Raw genomic sequence first — 15,524 nt, 5'->3', positions numbered from 1 at the left:
TTGATTCAATTTTTTTATTCCGTGTCTTTTTACTCGCACTCTTTTTTGTGCACAAGAAAAAGTTTTTTTACTAGTGCATATATTTGTTGCATCAGAAAAAATAAATTTTTTGACACACTTTATATTTGTCAAAAAAAATATTATATTGGTGCAGTACAACTGCTGCCCGTATAATTCACTTTTTCACAGGCACTACGCAAAATAACGCTAGTGAAAATATCATGCCAGGTGGGACTAGGGATGGCAGTGGACCGGGGAAAAGCGGGGCCCCGCCCCGCCTCACCTCACCCCGTTTGGACCAGGGATGAAGGGTATGAAACTGGGATGGAGGTGGGGACAAAGGTTAAAGGATGGAGGCGGGGATGAACACACACTTTTCCCCGCCCCGCCACGATCCCCGCCTCATCCCCATCACTTTTCCCCGCAATATCCCTGCCCCGGCTCATCCCCGTTTGAACCCGGGATGGAGGTTAAAATCCATCCCCGTCCGGGGATGGAGGTTCTAATCTTGAGGCGGGGCGGGGGTGGAAACCTTGTCCCCCGCCCCGCCCCGCCCCACTGCCATCCTAAGTGGGACACACCAGTAAAAGCTCTTTTTCTTGCAGTGTCCAGGCCAGTGAAAAGGTGAGTTGAGCCAATTCGTTTAGGGTCAGAAATTCCGATACGTATTATCGGAGTCGACTCATTAAGCTGTTTTGGTAATGCTCTCACTTTGGAAGGGCCATTAATTCGGCGGACCTTTCCTTATTTCCGTTTTTACCATACGTCCAGTGTCCACAAAAACTCGTCCCTCCGTCGTTGGTACTTCAGAGAGAGAGAGAGAGAGAGAGAGATGGAGGGGACTCAATCTCGTCCGATAATCTTGGTAACTAACGACGATGGAATCTGCGCGCCTGGCTTGAGAGCTCTCGTCCATGTCCTCGTCTCCACCGATCGCTACCATGTGAACGTCTGCGCTCCCGATTCGTGAGTCTCTCTCCGAACGCAGAGGAGGAAAAAGAAAAAAAAACGAACACCCATCTCTCAAAATTCTTCTTTTTCTAGTTTATGGTTCAAATTTTAGTGTTTTCTGTATGTTCATGCAATACCATTTCGTATGTTTGTCAATGCGGCCCTTTGAATCTCTTTGCGTGATGATTTATTATGTTAAGCTGTTGCAGTTTGATTCTTCCTTAATAGGGAATTTTATAAATTGGAATGGAAAGGGATGCTGAAATGAAGATTTTGTAGTTCATATTTGAGAAAAAACAGAAGATCTAAATTTATTGTATTGAAAAATTCGATGAAGTATAGACCATGATTACGCGTTTTAGATCATAACGAGTTTGCCAAGTTCTTTTTTGAGTATTTTGATACAGTGAAACTTTGTTTTTCTAAACACCCTACAAAGGAGATGGACATTTTTATATTGGTCCACCTTATTTTAACTTCTTTATCGGCACAATATTATCTTTTACGAAATGCATGTGCATGCCTTGGATCATAACAGGCGCACCAAGTTGTAAATGTTCAGTGTTTTAGACTTCTGGCCTTGTTTTGTTAAAACCCCAGGAAGGAAAATCTGATTTGAAATTAGATGAAGGTTGAAGAGAGCATCGTTGGTTGCATTAATAGTAATGATGAAACATGGCCATGCAACAACAACGTTTCTATAGTTTCTGTTATACAGGAGTTTTCATGATGCTAAAGATCAAAGCTGACGCATCCTTGGTAGCCATGATCCTGCTACCCATCTATGTGCATGTCCTTGACCTATTATATTTTTAACTTTTTATGTTTTCATTGTATTCCTAATTTTTCATTTGCGTTACAATTTTCCTTCCTTTTTCTCTTTGATCGTCTTACCATTTTGACCCACGAAGGAAGTTCAGAAATCTGAAGCTGCTAAAGCCCATGCAGTTAAACTGCTGTCTCCAACTGTAATATATGCTGCGCAGATCATGAGAGCTGTTAGGTAGCCTATCGAGAATAGGATGGGTTTTAATGTTTCTTTAGGTTTTGGATGCTCAAGTCATAGTCCTTTTAGATTGGAGATGGGGAATTTTTTTTATTGTTTTCTGTTCTATTTGGGCATACTTGTATTCGAGTTCGATGGTCACAAGGTTCATTCTTCTGTCCATGAACCAAAAAATTTCTTATCTTCTGCGAGGCAAAGAACTCCCATGCTTAGGCATGAGTAATTGAAATTGAAAAGCTTTATTATTATCCTTTATTTTCATGTTTTTACTAAATTTACAGCAAGACTTCTGATCATGTTTTTTTCTTACTTTTATATCCAATTCTATAAAGAAATTTTCGGATAGTTCAGTGTGTCATATTTTATTGAGAAGCACAAGTAATTTAAGCTGATGTGATGGTTATATATTACCGGCAGCATCTGCTTAATCATTAATTTATCCATGTTAGTTCCTTTGTAATTGGAGTTTGATTCGCTGTATGAAGAATATCCAGTTAATTTGCAATGACAGGAAGTTGGCAATATGAAGAAGTGTTTTCAGATAGGATGCTAATTTCTAGCATTTTGTTGAGTGGTCATTCGGTGAAAGATTACCTGAATATGTAAGCAGTATTTTATTAAGCAGATGTTAAGAGTAGAACATTACTTCTAATTTAATTGGAACTGCTAGAAGCATATATAAGTTTGAAGTTTTTGAATCTCTTATTTTTTATGTTTTTCTTCGCTTTCTATTTGTTGATGCTAATGATTGCCAATCTATTTGCTTCCAAAGGGTGTTAAAGTTATTCATAATAGTACAAGATATTATCTGAATATCATCATCTAATAAATCTAAAATTTATTTTGTTGCTTGCATATTGGCAGTGAAATGTCTGCTGTTGGTCATGCTGTCACTGTTCGTGGTGCCCTTAGTGTCAGTCGTGTTCAAATAGAAGGAGCGACAGCATATGGAGTTTCAGGTTCATTGGTTTTCTCCAACTACCTCAATATTTGTCTACTTGATCTCCTTAGATATTATTTATTCTATTTTGGCATGATATTCCTTTTTTTAACTTCTATATTGTGCCAAAGATGATACATGCTGAACGTGGCATGCTACAGTCTCCAGGCACTTGATAATGGGTGTTCATATTTGTATTGTACTTTCATGATATATTACTTCTTTTTCATCTCATCTTTCCAGGGCTGAAACAATCTTTTTGCATTAATCGTAGTCCAACAAAGTAAACACTGCATTCAGCTGCTTTGTGCATCTTTTGTTTTTATTTAAATAATATATGATTGTTTTTTCATATAAATTGAACCAGTCAAATTCTGTTTCTGCAATTGGAACTTTCTTCTTTCCTAAATGTCCTCCTTACATATATTAAATGCTTAAAGTCATTCCCTGTGTTCATGCTTCAACCAAAATAACTGTTTAATTTCCAAGCAATAGCTGGTCCTATTTCATACTTCCATTAAGAAAAAAAGAAAAGATTGGGGCTTGAACTCTTACACACATATTGCAGTCGTGCAATACTGCCTGGTAAATGGTAATGTGTCTGTTATGCTGCTCTGTCTTGTTTGGACTAAGATGCTTTATTGTACTTGAAGTTTCACATATTTCCAACTTCTGTCTTGCAGTTAGATAGGTGCTTGAAGTGCGATTGTGCTAGTTTCAGGCATCTGCTTTCTGCTTACCATAATACTTTTGGAAGATAGGAAAATAAGATTTAATTCATCTTTTTTTTATATCAAATAGATGAGATTCCAAGAAGTTTTGGACCTCCCATCAAGGGGGATGCCACATGGTTCATACATTAAAATCATTATTTTCCACCTTGAGGAGAGGTTATTTAGTCTCACCTAGGCATTGAGTGAAGAGGGGCGGTACCTGCTGCTCCAATCAGCTAATCATATTCATGTTGCGTAGTTTACATGAATGAAAGATGATCTGACCTGTAAGCATTTACCATCTAATGGAAGCCTCCATGTAGATTGGGTGAGACCAGCTGTACTCTGTAGGCTTGCAAACCTGCATCAGTCAACCTAGCCTTTGGCCCCTCAGCTGGATGTTCTCAATTATCTGAGTGATCAACAAGACTTACACTGTTCATTATGTAAAGAAGCAGTGGGATCTAGCTCTTGAGTGGAGCTTACTCAACCAACTTGTTTCCTAGCGATGCTAGGACATTAAACTTGTCTTACCACCATCATGTGCATCAGTCATGCCTCAGTAAATCATGTATAAGCAAACGATTTTGTCAAGGTTAATCTTAAAACAAAAAACAATCACACTTGCTATAACTAGGAAATACTGTTTACACCAATTGCAAGAACCATGGAAACTAAATCATTGAAAATGTTGGTTGCTTCATCTACCATCCCTAAAATCGATTTTAAAATCCATTTCTTTTAGTAGTCATTATTGATTATGTTTATTTCCAGGATATGCAAGATGATAGCATATATACTTTTGTAGTTTTCTTTTCAAATATTAATGTAAGATATGTATTTTTTGGAAGAAAAAAAAATTCAGATCCAGGTTGAATCCAACCGGATCCAGTTCCCAGCCCACGCACTGCACGGGCTATTTAAACCCCCGCAGGGGGGGGGTTCCCTTTACAAAAAGAGGAAACCCCCTCCCTGCACTCTCTCTCTCTGTCTCTCTCGCGACTTCCCGTCTCCCTCCTTGACCCCTCTCGCTCCCCGGTAGTTTGCTGGAGCCTCCTTCGTCGGGAGCAGCCGACCCCCCTAGGTACGTCTCTTGCCCTCCTTCTCTCCCGTCTCCCTGTAAACCGAGGCAGAGGAGGGGTGACACCCATCTTGCCCTCTTCTTTTCCTCTGCTAGCAAGCAAGGGCGACGCCCCTCCTGCCCTCCCTCTTCCCTCTATTAGCAAGCAGGGGCGACGCCCCTCCTGCCCTCTCTCATCCCCCTGTTTCCTTCAGCTGCAGCATCCTGCTGCAGCTGTGGCATGATATCGAGCCCAGCCCGGTTCTCTCAACTGGAGGACTGAGCCCCATCCAGGTTAGGGGTCAGGCCAGACTCGGCCTGACTGCCGAGCACACCCCCCCTCCCCTTTGTCTCCCTGATTGCCCAGGAACCGAGCCTGGCTTGGTTGTGGGATGGCCACTGCCTACAACCATGCTGGGTAGGCCCGACCGAGTTGAGCTCAGTCATTATTGAGCCCAGCTCGGTCCCTGCCTTCTGCTAATCGGACGCAGCCAAGCTGAGCTTGGCTAACACCGAGCCCAACTCAGTTCACCCTTTGCATGAGCCCGGTCAGCTCAAACTAGGTTTCGGTTCGACCTCTGCGACACAATTGTTGCTTACTCGTTAAATTAAAATGATTACATCATTTTTTTTTACAGCGCAATAAAATATCATTTAGCGCACTCCATCGGCGCAATGGACGCGACACACGCACCAAGGTACGAGCTCTTGATAACCTACGCTCGGAATCGTCAGCGAATCCGACCATCTCCGAGGTAGGAAAAAGTTGCATACGAGGACAAATGACAAAATACTTCTAACTTATATATATGCTTGCAACTCAAGGACGTAGCTTTGTGTATTCTTGTCTATTTAAAATTTATGCCATTTACTTTGCCGTCGTGCTATTTCGTGCACAGGCTACTGCTTAGGCAATTTACTTAGTCGATATACGGTTTCATACATCGTGCATCGCTTAAGCAATTTATTTAGCTCGATGTGTGGTTTCGCACATCAAGTCTGTCTTTATGTCATTTACTTTCCCGCCGCGTTGTTACGTGCACATGCTACTGTTTACGTAATTTACTTAGTTGATGTACAATTTCATACATCGTGCACTGCTTACACAATTTACTTAGCTGATGTATGGTTTCGTACATCGTGCATTGTTTACACAGTTTATTCAGCTAGATGTGTGGTTTCGCACATCGAGTCTGGTTTTATGTCATTTACTTTGTCGTCGCGTTGTTACGTACAAAGGCTATGAGGCTATTGCTTATGTAATTTACTTAGTTTTATACATCGTGCACTGCTTATGCAATTTATTTAGCCGATGTACAGTTTCGTACATTGTGCATGACTTACGCAGTTTATTTAGCTCGATGCATGATTTCACACATAAAGTCTGGCTTTATGTCAATTAGATTGCCGTCACGCTGTAATGTGCACATGCTTATGCTTTGATATATATATATATATATATATATATATATATAACTTGGTAAGGTACGTAGTTTTGCATACTTCTGCCTACTTTGCCTTATGCTTGCATTTAAAGACGCAAATTTGCGCATACTTGCCAAGTCTTTAAAGAAAAAGGAGATTTCACATGCGAAATTTCAAAGCTCATAATATTCGTTGTTTCAAAAAGCAAAAACAAATATTTGGCGTTTGCATATTCGCAACCAAGTCTTTCCCTCAACCCTGAGTAACGAAAGGGCTTTGACTGCGTAGTCCTAAGTGGTACGTACGGTCCTTTGTTTTGATATCCGAATGACTCGGGTATCCTTGGCCTAGAGCATGGGATTTTGAGATTTCAAAAGAATCTTGGGGTTTCTTTCTAAGAAACCGATACTCCTCTCATTGTAACGGTACCATCAGACATACACGACATGCTATTTTTACAAGGATTGGATGAAAGGTTTATGGTAACCTCGTAGCATGCAAATGCATAATGATAAAAAGAAAATCACATAAATGGTGATAATCGGGACTTTGAGATTTTTAAATAATGTTGGGGTTTCCTTTTGAGAAACTGATACCTCTCTCATCGTAACGGTACTATTAGACATGCACGACATGTGAGTATTATGATGATTAGATGAGAGGTTTATGACAACCTCGTAGCGTGTAAATGTACAATGATAACATGGAAATCACATAAATGATGATAATCGCCTTCACAAGCAAGATACTCGAGTTGGTTTGAAAGACTAGAGCATGCAGAATGGGTCGTCAATTAAAATAAAACTTGACATATCTATTCGTCTCTTTGGTTCCGTTAAGAGAGATGATGTGATGGTACAAAAACTCCAATGGACTGGTTGTTAACAACTACGCTTCTCGAGTGACATTGACTCGGTGTTCTCGATCATCGAACTTAGGGGAAGGGACTATAAAAAATTACTCTAGGTGGTAGATCCTATGGACTTTTGCAGAAGTTTGATGCATTTCTTGCTACGAATGCCTTTAGAGAATTCTCTCTCGATCACTGGCCGTCTTCTTAAGAACGGACTCAACTAGTTGTCTTAGGTATCAAAATACATAGAATAACAAACCTCTGAGCAGTCTCAGTTGTTTCTACGTTTCTCCTATCGTACCCTCAGGACAGTTAATATCGAAACAAGGTTATCATGTTCGTTTTACGTATTTTGAATTACATATCACGAAAGGAACAACACATGTGTTAGTCTTATTCTGAATTATTATATCTATGCACCTAAGAGATTTTCATCAATCTGACCCGTTTCATGGGTACGGGTGATGATTAGGTCGGAACGGTAGGCGATGACGCGATGATAAGATGATATCAAGATCCCACTATTTCTCTAGCATTTTGTTCCTGAACACGTATTTTTTTGTAAATTTTGTATAAGGGTTTCCTCAAGAAATTATGCTTTTATATGAACTCTAAATTATTAAAAACTTCGTTTTGTATCTATATGGTTTCAACGATTGTACGAAGATACAAATCCGTTGCGTAAAGGAAGGTTCGCCTGTAATGCGCCCAAGGTCCGTCGGCTTGTTATTTCAAATACCATTTTTTGCTGAACTGCTATTTTAAAACTCTAAAAAAAGAATGATTACAAGGTTTTCAATTTTTTCCTAAAAAGTTAGGAGTTCGGGATTTTGGGGCATTTCAATTAATGCTAAGATGCAAATGATATGTTTTAGTTTCCCGATGTATGCTATAATGGTTGATATGTTTTGCATTTTCAGCATCTTCATCAAGCTTTCATTATATCATGAACTACAAAATTGATGACATGAAACTAAATCTGATTCATGAATTTTTTTAATATGACTAGAATCCTTGATTTGAACAGAGTGAAGTAATCTAGGATATTTGCATCCTTTATTTTTTCTTTTGGTTTGAAGGGAAGGGTGTATGCATACATTTTCTTTTATGTGGTTCTCTTTTGTTTTGTTTATCATGTTGCAATTGAATGGAATTGCTTATAGGCTAAAGTAAATTCTGTCATTGCAGGGACACCTGCAGATTGTGCTTCTCTAGGGATCTCTAAAGCACTTTTCACCTCTGCAACTCCTGACTTGGTATTTTTGATATCCACCCCAAGCAGCAATTAACAAGCAAAATTTCCAAATCTGCCTTTTCTAGTTGCACTTGCAACTATAGAAATAAGAGCTTCTTCTTTCATGTGATCAGTAGTTTCAGTCGCATTGAGCCTATTTGTTTCGTGATAGAATGAACCATATGCATAGCCTAATATGTCAGAGCATTCCTAGCATTTCTGTAACCTGTTCTCATACACTATATTTCTTCACTTCCCTCTATCATTTCTGTAATTTGTTCTCATACACTATTTCTTCACATCCCTCTATCACCTTCTCTTTGTTCGCTATATCTTTCTTCACATCCCTCTATCACTTTCTCTTTGTTCTTCTCCTTTTTCTTTTTTCATTTTTTTCTCATTCACGGCTTTTGTTAATCACATAATGTAAGGGTATTCTTTCACTTATGTACCATTTTGTAGTTTGACTTGATTATTTGCCTACACTTATGTTGCAGGTAATCAGTGGCATTAACAGAGGGTCCAATTGCGGATATCATGTGTGAGTGGAACTCTCTCTCTCCCCTTCTCCTCCTCCTCCACTGATTTGCATTACTGTGCTAATTAATGTCAATTGTCTGCTACTAGTTTGTCATTATGCAAGTTCATGGTGCTTCTTTCTTTTTTAGCCTTACAAAAATGATTTCATGCTCTTACACGGATTTTGCTTATCACTTTTCTGGTTGAACTTTTCTTTTTGTTGCAGTGTTTACTCTGGGACTGTTGCGGGCGCTCGAGAGGCGTTCATAAATGGGATACCATCATTAGCAATATCATATAATTGGTATGAAATTAAAAAATCACTTGATTAGGATCACAGTATGCAGTTTCACATATGAACTATTATGTTGGGCAGGCTGAATCTGTGCTTTTGTGATTGAGGTTAACTAGGGAGGAGGAATCTGTTGGAACGTGGCATTCTTGTAATATAGGACTATGGTAGTGTTTTACTCATAAACATTTGTAATATAGGACTATGGTAGTGTTTTACTCATACACAGTACATACTTAATCAGGGGCTTATCTATCACTGCACACATAATCCCAATGTATCTAAGCCTCTCTAATGGAACGTCCAACCCTATGACCTAAGTCACACCGACTCGGCTAAAAGGTTGACGCACCCGTGTCGCCCGTACCCAACACGGGTGCGGCTTCGGACATGGGGCGGACACGGTCAACCAAGTGTCGGACTCGGTCAACGCACCGGAGCAGAGTCCATCCACATTTTGGACTCTGTCAACTTTGACCGAGTCTATTTTTGTCCATTTTAGGGCAAGAAGTATAAAAACAAAAAAAAAATCATTTTATATATATTTTTAATATATATATATATATATATATATATATATAGCCGTGTCTCCTAATGGGCACAACTTTGACCGAGTCTTATTATTGTTATATATATATATATATATATATATATATATATATATATATATATATATATATATATATATATATATATAGCCGTGTCCCCGTGTCTAAAATTTTTGAAATTGCTCCACACCCGTGTCACACCCATACCTGTACCCGCACCCATGTGACATAGCCTATGATATAAAGTGGTGAGAATTTTGGCTGCAATTTTTCATTTTCCTCTCCTTTTCTCTTCTTCACTTTCTGTCTCTATTGTTTACAAGATCTTCATTTCACTTTATGGCTTTTTCTTATGGTAAATATGTCAATCCATTTCGGAGACCTCTTTCAATCTGATGAATACTTTCATCAGATTGAACTTGGTTGTGGACTGCAGATGCCGCTTTTTCCCTGGATCTTGTAGTGTTTTCTCAAGGAATCTAATCTTACTTCTTTCTTGGTAGCCTTGTTACCACTACTTGGAAACCTTATCATTGAGAACTAAAGCAAATAAGGTTGCCAACTGCCAAGTATCATGTTGGTGAAGTAGTGGCAATCAAATCATGGCAAAGTTTCAAACTATCTTAGGGTATAATGGAAGATATTGCTACTCCTAGCTTCTGCATGGTTCAATACAAATTACACTTCTCAGTAGGAAATGTTATCCTTATTTTCTCTCATCAGATGACCAAATATCATGGTGAAAAATGTCAGTATCATGATTTTAAGCGATCTTCTTTAAAAATTTGACTTCAGTTCAGCCTGTGTGAAGACATGGACTGTGGACCCAAATAATTCAAGACTGGTCTTCATAGGTGTAAGTTGCATGTTCAAAATATGTCTGCAAGATATGGAACAAGAGGTAACATGTTTGACAACCAAATGCCATTTTTGCATATGGATGAGTGGAAGTTAATTTGAAGATGTGGTCATCTAGATGTTGATATGTACCTATACATATGGATCCGGGACACACCATTTTACCCTCTATACCCGTGTCAACATGCGTGTCCCCGTGTCGACACCAGGACATGCCATTTTACCCTCCGTACATACAAGTTTGTATTCAATTTATAATTTATAATTTATAATTATATTTTCAGTATATAATATATATTTTAGATATATATATATATATATATATATATATATATATATATATATATATATATATATATCCGTGTCCCCGTACCCACATTTTTTGGAATTGCCGTGTTGTACCCTCCATACCCGTACCCGCACCACATCTTAGCTGCTGCATGACCTAATTTTTTTGGAGAAAGGGTGTCATGTCACAGCATGTTTGAGAAATAATTTTGTTACTCTGACATCTCTTGGAATTCTAAATTGTCTTTTGTAAACTTTTTGGATGACTTGCTCTGTGTTGAAATGACATAAATTGAAGGACTAAAAAGTGGTCATTTATGTTTTTGTCATATATCATGTTATGTTCACTTTTATGAGCTGATTATGTGAGATCTTTATTCAGGGTAAGGGGTAAAAGTGGTGACAATGACTTCAAGATTGCTGCTGACGCCTGTTTGCCAATCATAGATGCGGTACTGACTGAGCTCAAGAATGGAACTTATCCTACAGGAACCTTTCTGAATGTGGACCTTCCTACAGATGTAGCCCATCATAAGGTTAACAATGTATTTTCATTACACGTTGTAAAAATTATTTTTCTCATTTTATGTGTTTATTGATTAAGCATATGAATTCTTGTTTTGGTGCATACTGTATCTTTGAATATTTAAACTAAAGCTGCTTATGAGCAGTGACTAGTACCTAAGGGTGTCATCGGGTCAGGTACATCAAAAGCTCTCCAGTACCTGGCCTGAAATGGGCTGGGCTTGGATGCCAATTTGGGACCAAATCCAATTGTTCTCGGGCCCAGTCTGATTCGTTTACCAGGCTGGGGTCGTGTGTCAGGCTTGATAAGGGCAATTATCCCCCTTTAAAAAATGAGAAAAAGAGCAAATAAAATGGGTTGGGCCTTATTTTTCGCCTGATGCATAATCCTTGCTGCTATAGGTTGAATCCTACATTACTTGGCTGCACACCCTTCCGGTGATTCACCCTCATTGCCAGCACTAGCCATGGGCTTGAAGGCATGAAATGCCTCTCTCTCTCTCTCTCTTCATCTGGTTGTCGATCCTCAAAGCTTAGTACCCCTAAAATTAGTCCCAAGAATTAAGGGTTAGGCCAGACCTGCTTAGCCTGAGCCAGGCCTGTTAGCAGGTACAGCCGAAACTTGCTGCTCAAGCTTGATAAGTCTTAGGCCCAGCCCGCCTTATTAACTACTGGACTGGCCATTCAGTAGGCTCCACTGAGCTTTGGATATATCTGACTCTAATGGGCTCCTGGTCGATCTGTCAGTACAAGCCTCGGCTATTCCATGTAAAGGTATTTTCTCAGAATAAACAAGAATATTTTTTCCTGGGAAATCTCAGCATTTAAAGGAATAAAAATTAAAATAACAAAAATGGATTTTACTATTTTTCATAAAAATGTAAAATAACTTATTAAGGCTAGAAACTAGAAAGCTTTTTAAAACATAAAAGTAAAGAAGGCGATATCTACATTTCAATTATAAATCATAAGTATAATGATCATATCACTAATAATATCACAATATTTTCAAAATGCCGTGGTATTTTGAAAATAGTGTGATATTTTCCTATTTCTCATTTTTTTGGAAAGATCATTTTAGATTGCAATATCTTCAAAATGTTATGGATATTGTGATTGCATATGAAAACTGGTTGCAGCTCTACTGTTTTTAGCAAATGTGCACTTTATGGGCATACTGTACATGTAATCTCTCTCTCTCTCTCCTTTTTTGTTTTGTTGTGCACGTGAAGAGAAGATTCACTCTCATACATATAAGAGTAGGGGAATATGTTCCTCTAAAATAGTGTGGTCTGGTCAGAATAGCCAGTGATTCATCTAGTTCACACCCTTTTCTGCACCCGGCTTGATGAGCTCTATTGGCTGTTGGTTCTTCTTTCACTTCCATTGTTATTATTTGACTTTATACTTAATGTTGCATATGTATTAGGTCTATTAGTATGGGGACATTTTGATTATCATTATCCCCACTTGTCATTCATCTTTTGTCAATCTTTCTCCTCCTGTTCTTTTTACTCAGGTTCTCTATTTTCCTCCTATTTTGATTCATATTGTTATGTAAATATTGACATCAAAAGGAATAAAATTTAGCACAAGAACAATAAAGCATTTCCTTAGGGTTTTGCCAAAGAAACCTTAGGGTGTGTTTGATTGCGCATCCTGAGTGTCACACGGGACGCTGCAGATGCATGTCATGCGCCTGCGGTGTTCCGTGCGTCCGCAGGATGCAAGGAATGCTGTTTTTTTGTACCGATCCCTCTGGAACTGTGGGGACAGTACACTTTTTAAAAAACAAAAAAATAAAAAAACGGTCTCCAGGACAATCTGGACACCTGAACAGGACCACTGTTCTGTTCATCCTGGGCAAGTTGTTCTGTCCTAACGTGGACAGGGAGTCAAACACACCCTTAGAGAGCACTTAAAATAGGGAAGAATGTCCTCTTCTGACTGTTCTTAAAATTCTTAAAAACATTACAAAATCGATTAGCACATCTGAAGTCCAACTAACTTGAAATACCATAGCAGCCCCACCCTAGTGAAATAGAGGACAGTTCATGAACCATAACTGCTCATATTTGTCTGTGGCCATCAGGTTATGGTTGATTGCTCATGCTTTCTGTCTCAGGCAAAAAGGGGAAAAGAAACACACTTGCTTTGGCTGCTCTTTAATGGTGTCCAGTGTCAATAATTAATAGGAAGGCCAGAAAATATGTTTACTTTGATCAACAATTGTTGTCAGGTTAGGTGCCACATAGTTGGGAAATAGTCCTGAACCTCTATTATTTAGCAGATTAGATTAAGTACTGGTTCTGATTACTATGTTAATAGGGTAGTATTGCTAGAGGACAGAGAGAGAGAGAAAAAGAAAAAAAATCTTTCTTGAATGATGGACCATGATGAGACATGCATAGTCTTTCATGTTCTGTGGTTAAAGGTTAAGGAAGTTGATGAATTTGAAAAAGGTGAATTTAGAGAATACTTTTTATAGGTATGTGCTTGTTGAACTCAAAGGCTTGTTGTATCTGTTCCCACAAGTTCTAGTCTTGTTCTGTTTTATATCTTATAGATGTTTTGCGTTGCTCAACTGTAAGCAGTGATTGTGCAAATTTCTTTGATTTGGTACAACAAAAAAATTTCCTTCATTTATTGCTTTGTGTTATTATTTTGTTGCTACCATTATTTGAATTATTCCTTTATTTCACTTATACTCGTATTTGATTATCATATCCACACTAATTTTCTGATGCAAATGTTCCGATACCAATTTTCTGTCACAACAATTGTTGCTTACAGTCTCTTTGTTGGGTATAATATAAAAAAAAATCTTATGGTGGTTTTATGTGCCTTTTAGGAATATTTTTTATGTTTGCTTCTACATGTAACGATTTATTTTGTATGCTACCAGTAGTTTCTTTTCCAAATTTGATGTGTCATCCTTTTCCTGTCTTACCTCTTCAATTGTTAGGGCTATAAAGTGACTAAACAAGGGAAGTCTATGATCAAAACCATATGGAAGAAGATCACTCCACATGATGCTGGTATTGGTTTGAATGGAGCGGACTCAGTTACTGATCATGGGTCAGATTCAAAACTTGATTCTCCTGGGGTGCAGGTGAATACAGTTCACACCTGTTGTTCAATATCTGTGTGTGTGATTTTACTGTGAGATGATTTTTAATTTGTTTATTGATTTTGTGTTTTCATGCTGTTGCTGACCACATGTTTACTGGTCGGTGTTAGGGTGCGCTTCAACATGACAAGCCAGACTTAAAGAATATTGAAGTTGTCTCTGTCCCAAGCACTGGGAAAAACGAGTCATCAGTTTCTTCAGGCCAATTCTTATTGTTCAAAAGAGAGGTATGATACCACATGCAGTTCTGTTCAGTTGTCTTGATTAAGCATTACCAAAATCAAGCTGCACAACCACTTAGATGTCTAGGCAACTTATTGCAATGCTGGATCACCTTGTTGACCCTAAGTGATGCAATGTAAGCTTGAAGATCGATAGTCTCCTACGTTGGCAAGTTGATTGATAATTCTGCATAGGAAACTGTGCGAGCTCTTTATCATGAATCATGTATTATGGCTTGGAAACAAGCATGCGTTAGATGGTTAACTAGGTGATATGAGATCCTATGTCATAGGTCATGTTAGTCAAATTTATTATTCTTCATCAGTACTTCCAGACAGTATTATCCCTTCTTAAAAAATCATCATCATCATCATCATCAGACCTTATCCAAACTATGTTGGTTCACTTTATAACTATTATTTTTATACGATATGGTATATAGAAGCAGAGATGCATACTTTCAGTTCCTTTGTATTTTGGATTTTGAGCGACTTAGAAAAGGTTTTTGAGAATGCTTTATTTTCAATGTGGCTTCAAGTTATCATATTAATAATAGAGCGAAATAGATTCAATCTGTACACAAGTTTGCAGAATCTAGGCAAACAATTCATGCTGTGTCCCATGGTTTAAGGATGTGGTAGGTCAATCTATAATCCATCCAACTGAAACCACATGAAATATAAATGGGCCAACCAAGGATGGGTTAAGGTTGGTTCATGGCTTCAATTATCCTAGCCAAGCCAAACACCTGGTAAATAATCTTTTTGTACACAGCTAGGCTGCATAAAACAAAGTAATGCTTTATATAGGCCTTGTGTGTGGGGAGGGGGTGGGGGGTGTTTGTGTGTGTCCTCCATGCACGTGCATGTGCATATGCAGATAAATGTGTTGTATACTATTATATATAAAAATAATGCAAGTTGTTTAATGTATTTTTTCAGTTATCTTTTCACATTTAGC

General features: G+C 38.3%; 1 protein-coding gene across 1 annotated transcript in view; it reads left to right on the top strand.

Annotated features, from left to right (window-relative positions):
* The first annotated feature begins 764 nt into the window (after positions 1-764).
* The window catches only part of LOC149815931 (Survival protein SurE-like phosphatase/nucleotidase), a 56,791-nt gene continuing 42,031 nt past the window's right edge, over positions 765-15,524 (top strand). The window contains exons 1-8 of the mRNA XM_089990007.1: positions 765-966; positions 2,822-2,916; positions 8,137-8,204; positions 8,680-8,723; positions 8,928-9,005; positions 11,070-11,223; positions 14,178-14,324; positions 14,453-14,569. Coding sequence (XP_089846133.1) covers positions 833-966; positions 2,822-2,916; positions 8,137-8,204; positions 8,680-8,723; positions 8,928-9,005; positions 11,070-11,223; positions 14,178-14,324; positions 14,453-14,569 — 837 coding nt within the window. The 5' untranslated portion in view covers positions 765-832. The remainder of the gene's footprint in view (positions 967-2,821; positions 2,917-8,136; positions 8,205-8,679; positions 8,724-8,927; positions 9,006-11,069; positions 11,224-14,177; positions 14,325-14,452; positions 14,570-15,524) is intronic.

This window comes from Nuphar pumila, chromosome 15 (assembly GCF_984573655.1).
Source record: "Nuphar pumila chromosome 15, dmNupPumi1.hap1.1, whole genome shotgun sequence".
In the NCBI taxonomy this organism is placed as follows: Eukaryota; Viridiplantae; Streptophyta; class Magnoliopsida; order Nymphaeales; family Nymphaeaceae; genus Nuphar; species Nuphar pumila.
Note: the sequence above shows the minus strand (reverse complement) of the source record. Positions and strands in the feature narration are given on the sequence as shown.